General features: G+C 43.6%; 1 protein-coding gene across 1 annotated transcript; it reads right to left on the reverse strand.

Annotated features, from left to right (window-relative positions):
- Window positions 1–32: 32 nt before the first annotated feature.
- LOC147062444 (PDZ domain-containing protein 4-like) lies at window positions 33–12,265 on the reverse strand. The gene is made up of 7 exons (XM_085920395.1): window positions 12,206–12,265; window positions 6,196–6,491; window positions 6,041–6,128; window positions 5,747–5,845; window positions 5,588–5,650; window positions 5,197–5,298; window positions 33–3,992 (listed from the first exon to the last, which is right to left on the reverse strand). The coding sequence occupies exons 1-7, from the start codon at window positions 12,263–12,265 to the stop codon at window positions 2,178–2,180; spliced, it is 2,523 nt and encodes an 840-aa protein (XP_085776521.1). The 3' UTR covers window positions 33–2,177.
- Between the last annotated feature and the right edge of the window lie 4,394 nt (window positions 12,266–16,659).

Consider the following 16,659-nt stretch of genomic DNA (forward strand, 5'->3'; position numbering starts at 1 on the left):
AAGAGAAAGGTGTGGCAGCAAAGCTTCTCGAACACGGATTTTATTAAGAAAAATCACAAAGTGCACGGCACAACATTGAACAAATACTGGCTAGCACGTTCACACACACAGTCACGGTATTCAAATGTAAAAATATCGTCTCAACATGATAGTCAAACATGCATGGAAAAACGATAACAAACGAGCATCGCTCACATGGCAGGGAACAAGATGTTTTAGCTTACAATTCTAGATGCACATTTCGGAAAAGGCTGGCGCTCAAATTTTACTCTAAAAAATGTTTGAAAATGCTTTGATAGCCAAATGTGCTTAAGAATAATCCATTATAATTTTGCTATTTCCAGTTGTACTGTTGTTATATGCAAAATAATTTCAATTTTGTGCTTTCCAGCAAGTTTTCCTACAAATTACCTTGTGATCAAAACTGGATCATTTCCAGAAAAATCAGCTTTTGAGTCATTCCTCTGTGGCAAATTCTAAATCAGCAGAGGGCGCTGTAGTCATTTTTACCCAATTTCCGACACTTCTGGTGGCTTTTTTTTCCTTTTAACCTTGCCAACGCTCATTGTTTGTATTTTATGCATATTAAATCTATTTTCCCGACTGGCGTTTGCAATACAGTTCATCAATTCAATTGATGTATTTTCTTTTAACGAGATAATTCAATCTTTTTAATGAATGCAGCTTATTGACAGATTTGGCAAAGTTATTGGTCGAAAGATCAATATGAGACAAAAGTTCAGAAGGCAGACAGCATTCCCAGCACACCATTCGTCACTTAAAGTTAATTTAGTCATGTCTGTTTTTATGCTTTTGCTCAATTGTCAAGTGAGTGGTTTCAAACAAAAGGTGTTTAAGACATCTTGATGTAAATAGTACAAAAGAAAAGCTGAACTTTTGTCTCGTCTTCATCTTGTGATCTAAAACCCAAATGTCTTCTGCATACAACAAAAACAGGACTTTAACTTTGCCGTTCCAATACTTCTGGAGAGTGTTCAGATGTGGCTTTATTTTTCCTCATGACTTTTTCCTTTTACGATCTACATTTGAAAGCAACTGTGTTTTGTGCGCCTTCCTTTATCAAAATTGACTCATTGTAAAACATTCGACTTGTCTGCAACATAAGTGATCCTTGACAAATGCGTTGTCTTGCCTAATCCGGGGGAAAAAAGTACAATATAACCTAACCCCCCCCCCCTCCAAGTTTTTAGCAGCAATAGCTAATTGGGGATTTTGTCCACAACCTCTGACATTTTTCTTTTCATCTTAGTGCGAGTACTTAAATTAAAAGTTAAAAAGTTACACATTTAAGAGCTAAATAAGAGCATTATTTTGTGTGCAGAAATTTGTTTGTTGTGCCAAGTTTTTAAAGCAGGTATTTTGAACCGGCATTGAAAAAAAAGATTTTTACTTTTGCATTTCTGCATCTATAGATTATTTTTGCTTTGACTTGTAGCATTTCAATGACCACTTTTTTTTCATGAAACTCCATTTATTCACATTTTTGACCCAATTCATAGCTTCTCTTTTAGCATTAAAGGGACAGTGTGCAGAATTTAGTGCCATCTAGTGGTGAACTAATAGAATGCAAGGATCCTAATGTGAAGCATGTGCACGTTGAAGCGATGCCTCAGAGAGACGCCCTTGTATTCATTGATCCGTGATCACGATTGTCCCTTTCGGTTCTCCATCGCAGAAAGATGGCGGAGAGACGTGTCAGCTACTCTATGGCGACGCACCATTTATGAAATATAATCAGAGGTTAGTGGACCTACAATTCTAGATTTTACTGTATGTTGATGTCGATACAGTTTTTGCACATTATTGAAAATAATTGTGGGATTTTACAATCAATGAACACTAAAAAAATCAAAACATTCTACATACTATCACTTAAAAAAAATCATTGCATAATGATCAATTATTTATGAATGAATAATATTTCCAGCTGGACGGGTCCTTATCCAATCCTTTTTTTTTTTTTTTTTACATGCCTATGTTTTGTATTGAATGCTGCTACTACAAAAAACCTACAGGTATTTAGCTTTCGGGTTAAGTCTAAAAGCGGAAATAAAATTCACGCTCTCCTTTACGGGTAGACTTACTTTAGACTACTCTAGTTGGCAACAGGGCAGTGTAAAAGAGGGGGCATGTCCTCATCCAACACCTTGTCCCACTCAGACCGTGGTGACGGACAGCAGCGGGTTGTAAACTTTGGATCCATCCGCAGAGCGGCTCCCGTGGGTCAGCAGTTCCTGAATGGTGATCCAGTTGTCCAGAATTCTACGGCTGCGCTTCTTCATGCTCCTACGGTGGCACAGCTCCAGGATGGATGCGGGTTCCTGCTGGGGCACGGCGTCCCCGTCCCCGGAGACCCCGCAGGCCTGCTCCCGCTCCCTCAGGAAGTCGTGGCGGCTCTGCATCATCATCTCCCGGCGCCGCCGTTGCTCTCGGGCCTTCTGCAGCTGCTGCTTGCGCTCCTCTTTACTCCAATAGCGGCCCATCTTCATCTCGCTCACCGCGTCGTCGTCCGTGGTCATGCCGCTGCGTTCTTCTCGGATCTTCATGGCCCGCGCCTTCAGGAGGCGGTCTCTCACGGGCCTTTTGGCCACATAGCGTGAACCGTCGCTTCGGATCTTTACTTTCCACTCCATACGCGGGGACAAGAGCCCGGCGGCTTGACTTTGGCCCACGTCTTTACAAGTGCTCCCCAGACTCATGGGGCTGACGTCTCCACCTCTCGGGTCGGCACCGGCCTCTCCGGGAACTTCGGAGGCTGACGGAGAGCCCAGCTGCATGCAGCTCAGGTAGTGCCGCGGCAACTTTGTTTGGGCGTGACGGCGAGACATATAAGGACTGTTCTCGGCACTGCGGCCACCGGGCCTCCCGCTGGGGGGATTGGTTTTGCAGTTGCGCCTCAGCCCTCCGTCGGAACCTCTCCGGGCTCCCGGGTTGGATCCTCTCCCGGCTTGGTTGAGGTTCCCTTGGACCCCGGCCCCTCCTCCATTTCGGGTTGCCCTCTCCCTCTGCCTTGAGGGGAAGCTCTTCTCTTGTTGGGCTTCTCCACCTTCCGGGCTGTCAGCGTAAGGGTGCTTCTCATTGACTAGCGGGGTACTCATGCAGCTTTCCCCTCCGGTGTTGTAGGCGCTGGTGCTGTCCTTATCGGAGCGCTCTCTCTCGGGAAGCTCATTGATGTCAGACAGGGCCTGGTGCCGGGACTCGTCGCCGAGCGAGCAGCGGCTGGCCGCTTTCTCCTCCAGAGGCCAAGCTTTGAGGCAGCGCTCCCTCAGCTGCTGCATCTTCTGCGCCCGCAGGATGTTGCGACACTTGAACTCCAGGTGCCGCAACTCCTCCTCTAATAGCGCCATCTCGTGCCGAGTTAAGCTCTCGTTCTTGTTCTCGTCCAGCGAGACGCCTTCTTCCTCGCCGCATGCGTTCCTCTCAAAGTAGCACTTGATCTCCAGCAGCTCCTTGTACCGCTCGCACTCTTCCTCCGTCAGCCCGGGCATCATCGTCCTCACCGGGTCACACGTGTAGGACCTTTCGCCAGACTCCAGCGTCTCCGGCGGTGCACCGCCGATGCAGTCCAGGCCCAAAAGGGAGTCGGCGCTATACTGGAGGTCGTGGGAGTGCAGTAGTGGCGACGTGTCGCTTCGGGTTGATGAAAACTTCCGCAAGCTTCCGGGCGTGTTGGTGGTGTTTGTATTGGAGGCGCTGGTGTGGTCGTCTCCCAGGAGGTCGTGCTCCGAAGACTCCTCGTAGCGTGTGCTTTCGTCCGTGCGGCCTACTCCGCTGTCCAGCTCCTGACTGTTGCTCAGCACGGTCTGCAGCAAATCGGGCGAATCCCGGTTCGGGAAGCCATCCTGGCACCCAGGAGCTGGGGCGCAGGCATCGACGCAGGTGCCGGTGTTGCTTCTGTGACTGGCCAACAGGTGGACGGCGTTGTCCAGTGGCTCCAGGTGCCCTGTGTCTGGAACCACCTGGTTGTCGTTCTGATGCAGAGTTCAGAAAGAATATTTGATTACAAGCATTCATTTGTACTAAACATTGTAAATACAGCGGTGCCTTGAGATAAGAGGATATTCACATCGTTAAAACGCTCACACCTCAAATCATCTTTCCCTCCTTCCCTGCTTCTCCTCATCTTCAGCAACTGCCGGAATGCAAATCATGCAAATGTTCCTAAGCGAGTGAAGGTTGCCCCGAGAGAGCGCAGTTGATCTTGCGCCTAATTGCTTGCACGTGAACCGCATTCAGACAGCCGAAGCGATCGATCCGTTGGTCTTTGTTCTCGTCGGCGGACGACGGCTCGGCTTTCCCATGTGGCAGCAGATAAAACTTTCATCTGTGTACATTTGTGGGTGTTACCCTATAATCAGACCGCTGCCTTTTTGGAATCATAATGAGGAGTCTTGGCTTAGCTTTTCTCAGGTATTCAAGGTAGCTGTCTCTCCAAAGAAGAGGTTGCGCGTGCGTGTGTGTGTGTGTGTGTGTGTGTGTGTGTGTGTGTGTGTGTGTGTGTGTGTGTGTGTGTGTGTGTGTGTGTGTGTGTGTGTGTGTGTGTGTGTGTGTGTGTGTGTGTGTGTGTGTGTGTGTGTGTGTGTGTGTGTGTGTGTGTGTTGCGCATGCTCGTTATAAGTGCCCTCTCTCGCATTCTCTGTGCAAAATGTGGCCTGCATACAGATGCCGTAATCTTACAAGGAGCGTGGGAGTCTGACTTTTTAACAAGCAGCGGGCAGGAGGCAAAAAAACAGAATCAATTTTGTCTGCCAATAAATTTGGTCAAAAAAAGCGATTGTTAAAGGAGCTTATCCTCGGAAAAAAATTCAGAGTGACCCAGAGAAGTGAGAAGAATAATTTGTCTTTGCTCTTCAAGTTGTCCCTCATTGCTTGTTTGAATTCAATACAAAGCTTTAATGAGCCACAGTATAGATTTCACTGTCAAAAATTGTAACAGCAAAAATAGCAAGTGCCGCAAATGTTCCAAAATAGTCAAGATGCTAAATGCTAAATTTACTCACTGTATAAATAGCAACAAGTTAATTTTGCAATTTGGCAGAAATCTATTTTTGAATTTATTATCTCTTTCCAATTTCACAACTGTTAACAAATATTTGACGCATACAAGATGATAAAGGACGATCGTGTATTTTGAAGCGAGTGCATTGTCCACCACGGATTAGCCAATGTTCTCACCTCTATCTCGGGTCGTGCGAGGAGCAAGGAGACATTCGTGCTGTCTTCTCTGGTCAGAATAGCAACCGCCTCCTCTCTGTCTCGGATGTCCACTCCGTTGATCTAAAAACAAGCAAAAAACATAAATCACTGTATTATTGCATCTTTTCAGACTTGATTTTTCTTTCTTCGGGTGTTAAACCACACGTCAATCTCATGCTAGCTTAGCAAATAGCATGGCTTCTCTTTTTGATCTATGTATTGATGCCAATGGTGGAAAGTGGTCATTTGAATAAGTAGCTTGCGAGGAACATTTGTAAAATAGAATTTGTACGATCCATCCATGTGGTGAGTGTGTGATGCTGTTTATTACTCTTCATGCATGCTAGGTACTGGATGACTTTTTGTGCACCTGCAATATTCTGTCCCCCTTGCGGATGCGGCCGTCCGTTGCAGCAATACTGTTTGGGTTCACCTGGAGGAAGTGAGAAGTGTTTTTTTTTGTGAAGAGAACTAATAAGTCATAGCCAATACTGAAATAAAATAAAATAAAAAAACCAGTCAACATCACCTCGCCAACGTATATCCCGAGATCCTCCTCATCGTCGGTTCTGTAACACACGGTTAGCCCAAGTTTATCCTGGTGACGGGATTTGTAGAGCTCCACCTCCTGGTAAAGACAAGTTGAACAACAAAAGAAAAATGGGAAGACGCTTCAGTCACAGTCATCCTACAAAGAACATCCAAATATGGATGGATATCAAGAATATTGATTGCATTCTATTCTAGTCACAAGTAGAATTTTCAGAAGGTTCGATTTTACCTTTCAATTATTTCATTAGTTTCCGTTTTTGATATCGCTCACCTCATATTCCAGCTCATCCTGCCTGTCGACGTCATGCTGAGAGACGTCAAAGTAGTCGGAGGGGTCATAGTACACGGGTTCTAGGAAACTGAAAGGGTGGTTAGTGAAAGGTCAGTTGGAGTGTGAAGACACACACAGCCTGTGATGTGACTGACAGCTCATTGAGCAGATAAGGCTCCAGGAGCGCCGGCAGAGGCGGCGAAGGCGGAGGCTTGGGCGGTGACTGCCTGCTCTTGCCCGTGGTCAACATATGTTGGAAGCTGATGTCCGTTTGGGTACAGCTGTCCACGCAGTCGGCCATCCCCATGGTCAGTGGTGCCACGCTAGCGGGAGGCCCCGTGGAGCCTGCCCGTCTGCGGGCCCTGCGCCCCCGTAGTATGTTGGACAGTACGGGGTCCTTCATGTCCAGTGTGGGATCACCAGATAGTCGGGACAACTCCTTTCTGTTCAACTGCAAGAAACAGACTCGTATGGATCAGTTCGGACACGTCCTTTCACATCGTTATGATTGCCCGATAGAGTTAGCAAAAGTACTCGTGTTCTTTTTCACTTAAGTCAGATAGTGGGGGGCAGAGCTGGGTTCAAATCATCAATTGGAATCCATTTTCTTTGTCACCAGCTGATATCGATTCGTAAAACCAAAAACTGAAAATAATTGAGAAGAACTGATAGATATGTTAGCCGTGATTGACACTCGTTGTTTCTAGGCTAGCTCAAGACACAACGCATATCCTGATGTTGTCATCAGCGGAAAATTGAATAAAGTACCAAGTACAAATCTGGGCTACCAAAGTTCTATGTGTATTAATACCTGTAAAATGTACTTGGGGGCAAGAAGTGCTATATTTTTACTTTGTCACTTAGGGAGGGCAACAATTTTTAGCATCTTGTTACCTTTTTTGGAATGCTCTGAAAGCACCACACAACCCCCCAAGCGTCTTCCTTCCTTGCCTTATGCTGGCATTCATCTCCCTTCCTCTTGGCTCCTCTCACCGTGCTGCCTCAGCAATTTAGCCAGCGCTGTCCCTCCCCTGAGATGGCAACCCACGCTTCTCACTATCTATTTGTGTTTGTCCTTCCTCACGCTGATATTGTCGTCATAAATCTCACTGCCTTTCCAAATGAGCTTCATGACTTGGAAACTAGATGTTTCCTATCTCGCAGGTGCTCCCGGAAGTGATACCGGATTAAGTTCACGTGTTCTTTATGCTTTCGTAACAATGGGAAGCATCAAAGAAAGGCCACAAGGAAACATCTTTGTGTTCATGAGTGACAGATAGAAAGGACAATGAGCGAGAGGAAGAAGGTGAAGGGGATACGCTCTTCTCATTCATTATCAATGAGGGTGCTCGGTTTGCTTTGAAGACGACTTCAAGCCACATAATGGCACTTGTCTGCCCAGAGCTAATGAAGAATCCACTACAATCGGTTATAGGCCCGTCAGCGGGGACCACACTAAAAGGCGCGACTGCATTGACAAATTAAAAAATGGCCCCTTTAAGACATTATTGCACACTTTGGACTAAAACTGTCACACTTCTTCATTTAAAGGGAATTTGATATACATTATACATGTTGAAAGTATTTGCTGAAATGTTTATGGTGGAGACTGAGAACTAAGCAGCACTGAATTCTAGCTTTGCATAATTTTTCCACATTTTCGTTTCCAGATTTTTGTCTCCCCCGCCCCCAATACATAGAGTACAAATTTGAGCGCCTTCGTGGGCATTAATGATTATCAGTTATGACGAGCTAGCTGTAGTCGGCTACTGTGGCCGCCTTAGAACGCCTCATTGTTGGCCACAAGTGCGTGCAAGACAAATTTAACTGGCTCTATCCAACCAATCAGAGGAGAAAAAAAACATTGACTGGGGCGAACTTGAAATCTGATTGGTTAAAGAAAGTCCAATTGCTAATATATTTTGTGCAAGCATGACATGAGAACAAAGCTTGAAATGTCATTTGACAAAAAAAATAATCTTCCACATAGACATACTGGAAGCAATGCAGAAATAATAATGTCATCAACACTTATAGAATTTAGGGTTTAAATCCTGGCGAGTACTTCCATTATGATTTATACCAGCAGAGCCCCACCACTATCAAATTTCTTTTGATTGCGTGTAATGTTTTGTCGATTGAAGAAGTAAACAAGGCAGAATGGAGGGCAGTTCTTAACTGTCACAAATTGATTAATTATCTAAACACCCATTTTTCAAAAACCTATCACCAGTAAATATGTCTGTATAGCGATCAGAGTTAATGAAAAGTGAGCATGATTATCTTGGTAAAAGATTGTCAAATCATTCAGGTGTACCTAATGTCATGGCCGCTTGCATATAAACCTTGAGGAAGGTGCAGCAACCATCAACGTGCACTTCTGTAGTTTGAATATTAAACTTATTAACATAACAGCTAAAGACTCTGAGGAATTCTACAAATGAAAAAAAAAAAAAAAATCGCATACAGCGGGTGGGCGGTGGCTGAGGGAGGAGGCTGCGCCAGTGGATGGAGATGAAAGAGATCCGAACGTTGGGGGAAGGCAAGGAGAGGAAAATTGGGGGAGAACAAAACTGTCTTTCAAGGAATTGTTTTGGTGGACGTAAACAACCAGTGAGATCAGCCATGTTTCAAACACAAAAAAAACGACCTCTGGGTAATATACATAATTAGTTTTTATATGAAAGGTCTTTAAAGAGCAAAATAAACACACTGCCATAAAAAAGGGCGGAGGGAAAGAACTATGCTGTATATCAATATGTACATAAATACTCATTGTTTTGCCCTTGTCTTTATTTTGCGGTTATCCAGCTCAAGTCCCTGCTGGCCAAAGGGAAAGAAAAAAAAAGGAAAAGACAATCAACCTTGCGGCCTGCTTTGATTCCACCACAATGGCTTGTTCTCATTTCTGCGCTCGCTTGGAAGGCGTGAACAGCCGCCACCTTCTCAGAGAATCGATTCAAGTGGGAGCAATTGACCCAGTGGTGCGCGATAAGCCCCGTCGTCTGACATCACTGGGCCTCGCAGTCCTGCTGATGAGGCCCGTGGAGGACGCAAAGACTTTTCAAGTAGGTTCAACATGTCGTCTGATTTCTTACATGCAAAGTGCACGAGGTAATTGTATCACATTCACACCAAATTACATTGAATGAAATGCTTTTCAGAATTTGATTTGGATCAACTGCTTATTGAGCGCCAAGCTTAAATGTTATCATCTAATACAAAGATTATGATTAGATATGTTCGGCTAAATAGCATCATTGCCTAAATCCTTTCAATGTTTTGGGGTAAAAAATTTTTTTAGAACACACCTAATTTATATAGGTATAAAAAATATATTTTTGGGTGAATACGTAGGCAAAAAGAAAAAGAACCAATAAAAAATAGTACTGTCTTCTATTTTTTTTCTTGTTTTCCTTAAATAACAACAAAATTGGAATTCCATGTGAAGACAAAAAACATCCTCAAGAGACTCTAATACAATATATTTTATATATATATATATATATATATTATTATTATAATATAATATATATAATATAATATAATATAATATAATATAATATGTTGATGGTTGGCTTTTTTTGTCTAAAAGGGTGGTCCTTTAAATCAGTTAATTAAAAAGGCTGGACTGAAACGGTGACAGAGAAGTGCATGGTTGCGCACACACACACACACACACACACACACACACACACACACACACACACACACACACACACACACACACAGAGTCATTTTTTAATGATAGCGGTTGCCATGGAAGCCGCTTCCCTTGAAACCAATTTGGTTCCAAGGGAAGCTACCAGGTTTACTGTTCACTTGTTCTCGATCCACATGCCCACAATTCAGCAACTGAAGCTACACGGCACGTAGTCGAGTGGCGGGTGCGTACTAATCATCAGCGTTGGCGAGGCTGGACGGACAAAGCTCGTGTTTTATTCGTCGGGCAAGAAGCCATCCGATTTAACCATCTGTTTCTGCAGCCTGCTGTATCCAACATTGACTTTACCTCATTTAAATGAAAGTAATTACACATGCACGCACAGAGCTGCATAAATCTGAAAAGGAACGTGAGCGTATCCAGTGATTCACTTATAATTCATTATCTTCCCTTTTACAAACCCAGTTCCAATGAGTTAGACATCAATAAAAACAGAATACAATGATTTGCTCATTACTATCAACCTACATTTAATTGACGACACTACAGACAAGATGTTTCATGTTCAAACGGATCAACTTTGATTTTAGCAAATCATCATTCACTTTGACCTTTATGGCTGCAACACATTCCAAAGAATCTGGGACTGGGTCATGTTTTTTGGCATGAATGATGTAAGTCACCAAAGACATTGATTGACCTTTGAATTTTGCATCCATTTCCAAAAACAATTAGAAACGTGAGCTCGTCAGACCATCAAAAACCTCAGGGATGTAGCGCCAAACTCTATTTATTGCCATTGCCAGGGCCGCCTGAAGGATCAAAGGTCACGGGTATTCAGTGTTGGTTTCCATTCTCTTTTGAAGATATTCTGGGCGGGCAGTGGATGATGAAACCCCTAAATTCCTTGCAATTGTACATTGAAGAACATTGTCCCCAAAGTGCTTGACTATTTTTTTACGCATTTGTTCACAAAGAGGTGAACCTCACCCTATCTTTGCTTGTGAATGACTGAGCAAATCAGGGAAGCAACATTTATAGCCAATCATGCCGCCTACCTGCTCCCAATCAGGCTCTTCTCCTGTGGGACGTACCAAAAAAGCCATTTGATGAGTATTTCTTGACTTTTTGGCACCGATTTCCAGCATTTTGGGTACATGTGGCCATAAAATGAGTTTGCTCTGTGGCTATGGTTTCATAAGAGCAACCCAGACATTGATTTTTGAAGGGACCTAACGCTATCTATCTGCCTTCCATCCAATTGCTTCTGACACATGAGGGCAAGGAGCAGAAAAAGCAGACTTTCCTGACAGTTTCCTTTTCCCTGACCGTCTCATTAGCATGAACTCGGTTTTCGTCTTTATTGCTCCCGGCATCAGGAGCAGCCCCATTAAGTAGCGCTGCCTTCGATGTCCACGAGGCACTCCCCCAAAAGGTGCATCACAGATAACAACAGCACAGCCGTTGAGGAACGTTCATGCCTTGTGATCACAGGGCTTATGTTGGGGTCAGGACTAATATTGTCTAGTTGCCATCAGAACATCTCTGGGGCACTGTGCAAGCTTAAAGAAGCTCTGAGGTAACAGTGGCGCTCAGGCTGTAACCCTGGCAACTCCTCTCTTATTACCTTTTTAAAAAAACAAAACAAAAAAAAAAAAACAGTCCTACTGCTTCCTCTTCCTGCTCCTTCTATACCTTTTGCGACTGAGTGACACTGCTGGTTTAGATCCATGTCTATTGTTATTATTCAAATAATCATAAATGCAGCCATGGTGATCAAATAATGAATAGCTTTAGCTTTATTACATTACACTTTTTTTTTATGATTATATTTTGTTGATCATATGCTGTTTGGTTCAACCCTGTTAAGAATATCTGGGCACTTAGATTATTAGAATATTTTCACACGATTTTTGTCATGAAATAATTTACAATTAAATCAAAATGGTGAGGTTTTTTTTAATATCAACTCAATTTTAGAGTTACTCTCATTACAGTGACACAAAACAAAAACAGGGTTAAGATTAGGAGTTGTTCGATGATATGGTAACTACTCCGTTTTCCCATCAGTACCTCAAAACGGGCCATCGGAGGTACACTTTAACCTGCTAACTTTCTTTCACTTGGCACAGAAAGGCAAATAGTATACAACATGTTGATGGACAAGAAGGTACGCAATGTAAGTCGAATATAAGAAACATGTTTGTGGCTCAGGAGGTAAATAGGTAACTCAAGGAGTCTTCTTTTCAAATCCGGCTCATGCAGGTGTCACTTTGGCAACATACATGCTTTAAGTTGTGAATATGCGAGAACCTGAGTGACAAAATGACCACATATAAATCTGATGCATTATTATTATTGTAGTAATGCAGTATAACTGGATATGTTGTGGGCATCCACAATAGAACTTTTCAGCTGGTTTGAATGGTTTGAATGGCCTGGGTGTGTACTGTTTACAGTTTAAGGAGGTGTTGGGAAAAGATGCAAGAGCGAAGCCTCACCTGGAACATGACCCTGTATTGTTCTTCGGGCTTTTGGACCACACACATGTTGCACCCCATTGTGGCGTGACGCACTGCTGGACCGCACGAAAGCGACCCGATGACCGGAACTTATGGCAGAACCTGTCGAGGTCTTTGTCTGTGGCAGAGGGAGGACCCCACCCTCCCTTGCGGGGTTGCGGTATGGAATACTCTTCTTCCACTTCAGCGTCACACGCAATCTGACATCCGTGTCAGGATGACAGTTTTCTCATCTTCTCTTTGTTCCACACACTTAAGAGGAGAATTGTTCTCAGGCAAAAAAAAAAAAAACTCTTTTAAATCCAATGTCGGTGCAAAATTGAGTTTAGAAAAGTTGGTGCTGGTTTCAAAATTCTGATCAACTTGCTGTGCAGGACAAAGTTGGTTTCCCCAGTCACTCCAATTGTGCTGTCTACCACTTGAAAAGCAAAATTTGAAACTGCATCAGTTCTGTTGAGCAGCACTTTTTCTTGGCATGCACAATCTCAAGGCTTAAGGATTTATTCTTTGACTTATTATGTGCTTGGTTTCCACACCACACTTTCTTTGGTCCTCCAATTCAGGAGGAAATAATTCTTCAACTTCCCCAGCGAGAAACCTCAACAAGAGGAGAACTGATGTGAGACTGAGCACCACATATGATTTTCCTGTCAACAATCTCCACTGATACACATCAAAACAAACACAGAATGGCTGTCCACAAAGAAACTAACACGCCCAACCTCTTACTGAACACACAAAATTGCTGTAGACTGCAGGAGAAAATCATCCTATTGATCTGAGGTGTCAGATCTGATGAGAACTCCTTCAGACCAATAACTGCTTGAGGCCGAGCCTGGATGGCACTTTACAGTGACATCAGTGACCTCTTGAGATGAATGATGAGACAACAGACTATCCTGCCTGAGTAGACCAATCAATATCTTCTCACGGACTGATTGGATTTTGTGCTGTTGAATTATTGGAGAAGCCCGGCAAAGTGTCGCGAACACTAACCACTTCTGCCTCCACGAGACAAGCTGAAAAAGGCTGATCTCAATATAACTTTCCTTGCGGTCTCCCCGGCCATTGTTACTGCCTTCCGAGTACAATCACATTACTTTCACCTTTTATCTTTAATCCCGCCGCGTCGAGTGTCAACGCAGCCGCAGCTTGAAACACGTGTGAGGCGTCCGCGGCTCTGCGGGCGACAAGCTATTAAAACAGCTAATCCTCCATCAAACCTCGGCAACACCTGTATCTGTTGTAATCCCCAACCCTGGCACCTGAACACACCAGGAGGAGGCAAACATGCAAAGTACACAGAAATACTGCAATCTTCGAGAGGAGGTTGACAACTTGAGTCAAAGTGAAGACAGAATAAGTGTCAGAGCTGCCATCTCTTTGCAACTTAATAATCAATTATAGTTAATGACAACTGGAGCCCCCCCCCATCTCCTCCGGAAAGAAAAAAGACTTTCAAATCAAAGAAGAACTCCTGGGAAAGAACTTGAATCTCCAGAAACGAAATTCAAAACCATTTTACTCCGCCTTTCCTCTGCTTCTCAGTCCATGTGACAAATCCACAGCAAGGTGTGGAAGCAAAAAAAAAAAAAAAAAAAACCCGCATGGCCAGCATCCCGGCATGCCAGTGATGAATCTGCATCGGCAGTCTCACAATCGGTGCGAAATCATCCACGGCTGATTGGAGGGTGGTCCTCGGCTTCTCCCTTCGGGCAGTAAATGCGGCCCCCCACTGCAGCGGGGGGGGGGACACAATAGACGCCTGTTCGCCGCTGATGAGAGCCTTCCCATCAGTACGCGGCACTGAGCTGCGACTGGAGCAGCTTTTTACACTCCACATTTCCCCCCTCTTCACCCCCCCCCCACCCCTTTTTGTCTCTGTTTCCAGGGCTGGGCTCTCTTTGCTAGTCCCCCCCCCCCCACCATAATTTTGCCCACACCTCATTTGCTGTCCGCTCCCTCCTCCTTGTCTTTTCTATGCTTTGCTTCTCTGCAGGCACGCGAGCATGCGAAGCGACTGGAATATCAGAGGTCAGGCAAATAAACTGGAAGTTCATCCATCTTAATTACAACAACACAAGCAATTCACCTTGACCGCTTGTAAAATGACAAAGAAAAGGGCTGTGGTTGATGCCCAAAGAAGGTTTGGAGCACAGCACTGGCTTTGCATTTAGATGAGGGGCGTGCACTGCCTCAAAGAAGGAGAGAGAGGAAGAGGGGAGAAAAGTGAATAACAGGTGTGACACAATGAATAGAGAACAGGGAGGAAAGCCAAGTGATAAAATGCAAATCACTGTGTGGGAGAGTGAAAAACATTTTTTGTTTTTTGCCAGCAATAATCACAATGACTTGTTTCGGCTCTGCCAAGAAAAAGATGGTCAATAAATCCAAATCTCTGGCCAATCTTAGATTGTCGTCCGGTATGTGAGTGAAATCATTTCCTGTGAAGCTCACAGCATCACTTGTTTGCTTTTTTTTTTTTTCGCCTCCTTCCAATTTTATGAATTCAACTGCACCTTGCATGACCAACTAAGCCTGCTTGTCTGCACCTAATGTGCAAAAGACCTTCATATATTGTGATATCTTCACTGTGGGTTGGTATTATATCTCAGATTGAGATCATTTACTATCCCGCACCAATATCAACATACCACAGCAAAATCAATGGCAAATCGAATATGCTAAAATAACCGCTAATTTATTACACTTATCATTGATGAAAATGCTGCAAACATCAAAGTCTGCTCTCACGCTGACGCTGAAGAACATAGCGGGTTAAAATGTACCACCAAATGCCCATTTTGAGGTATTGATGGGGAAATGGATCAATGGTTAAGTTTGATGCAAGACATCGATGCATGCTGTTAAATCTACTGTGCTTGTTTGCTGTTCATTTATATACTATGGATAAATATGGAACTGTATTTTACCATGATTATTTAAAAAAAAAAAAAAACATTACTGTTGTAAAGACACCAGAGTGTTGAATCTGTCTGCCCGTGCCTTGATTAAATACACTAAAATTGTTTTAGACCACCTGCGCCTCAAGTTAGACCCGGTTTTGATGACTCTAAAATGTAATCTACTTTTTGTAACCAAATTTGCAGATGTGCTGAGGGCGAGGAGGAATTTGATTTGTAAAAATAAAATGAACAAACACACACGCGCACACACACACACACGCACAAACACACACACACACTGTATGTTACACACTACTAAATGCACTTATAGGCGTCGAAGAAAACGAGCACAAGTCTGCTGAAGCTGGAATAAAAAACCAAGCTAGTAAATATCAAAAATCAATATTCCATCGTGAGAAGTTATTTTAAAGGGCATGTGGATTCACGTTTTAGCTGCGGATCTTCTGAGATTTTACTTCTCTTCTAAAATAGGTGCGGGCAAACGTTTGTGCAAAATGGCCACATTTCATAAATGTTTAAATTGGGCAGATGGGCATTGTCATTCGTAAAGAAGTCTAGGGGGATCAGGGTCTGTCTTGGTGCTTTAAGGTCATAAAGCCATTTTGGCGGCCCTACCCCGCAAGTTTATGGAAATTTGGGAAACGTCTTGGTTCTGGTAGGCGAAGGATCCTATTGATCCTACACCCAAAAATATCAAAAGAAAACATTTTCATTAGAATTACACTCAACAGTATTGGATGACTGCAAGTAAACAATAATTATAATCATAATTCCGTCACACCGAAACAAACAGATGGGTGTTGATGATCTGTTTCCCGATAAAATAACAACATATGTACTGTAATCCATCCCAGATGCACTTTTCATTCAACTCAAGCTTCTGATGTGAAAGACAAGGAAGACCTTGGGGATGTTACATCCATTTGTAGTGTGTAAGTGTTCTGCATACATGACTAAAGGAAGGTAAAGCAGTCCCAGCAGGGACTGTCAAGGATCAAGAAGTGAAGGATCGGGACAGTGTAGTGGGCTGGGGAAGATGAAAGCGCTTGTTAAAAAAAAAAAAAAAAAAGAAGTGAAAACAGGCACTTTTTTCCCAGAGAGGCTTCCTTTGCTTTCGAGAGGCAGATGGTGGAAATACTGGCAGAATCTTAACATCCTTCTCATTATTTATTAACGGCTTAGAGGAATAGGCTGCAAGTACTGTTCAGAATGGACTGCAATGCGATGTTTTGGATGATTTGGATTACAGTTTTGGGTGTTGTATCATGTCATAGTTTGTGAATGAGTTAGTGAGAAGAGTGCCATCGCCGTGGCTTCATTCACATTCTGCCAGAGTGGCTGTGCGGCTGAAAGCCATTTCACAGTGGAAGCGATGAGCTTGCCTCAAAGCAGAACTAAGGTGCTTTAAGAACGAGCCCATGGATAAACGGGAGAAAGAAAAATGGGAAGGCTAGGAGTGGACGAAGAGAAGATGCGGCTTGACTATAAGGTGCAGGATTTAACAGG

This window comes from Syngnathus leptorhynchus, chromosome 1 (genome assembly GCF_054491065.1).
Source record: "Syngnathus leptorhynchus isolate UIUO chromosome 1, UIUO_Slep, whole genome shotgun sequence".
NCBI classification, from domain to species: Eukaryota; Metazoa; Chordata; class Actinopteri; order Syngnathiformes; family Syngnathidae; genus Syngnathus; species Syngnathus leptorhynchus.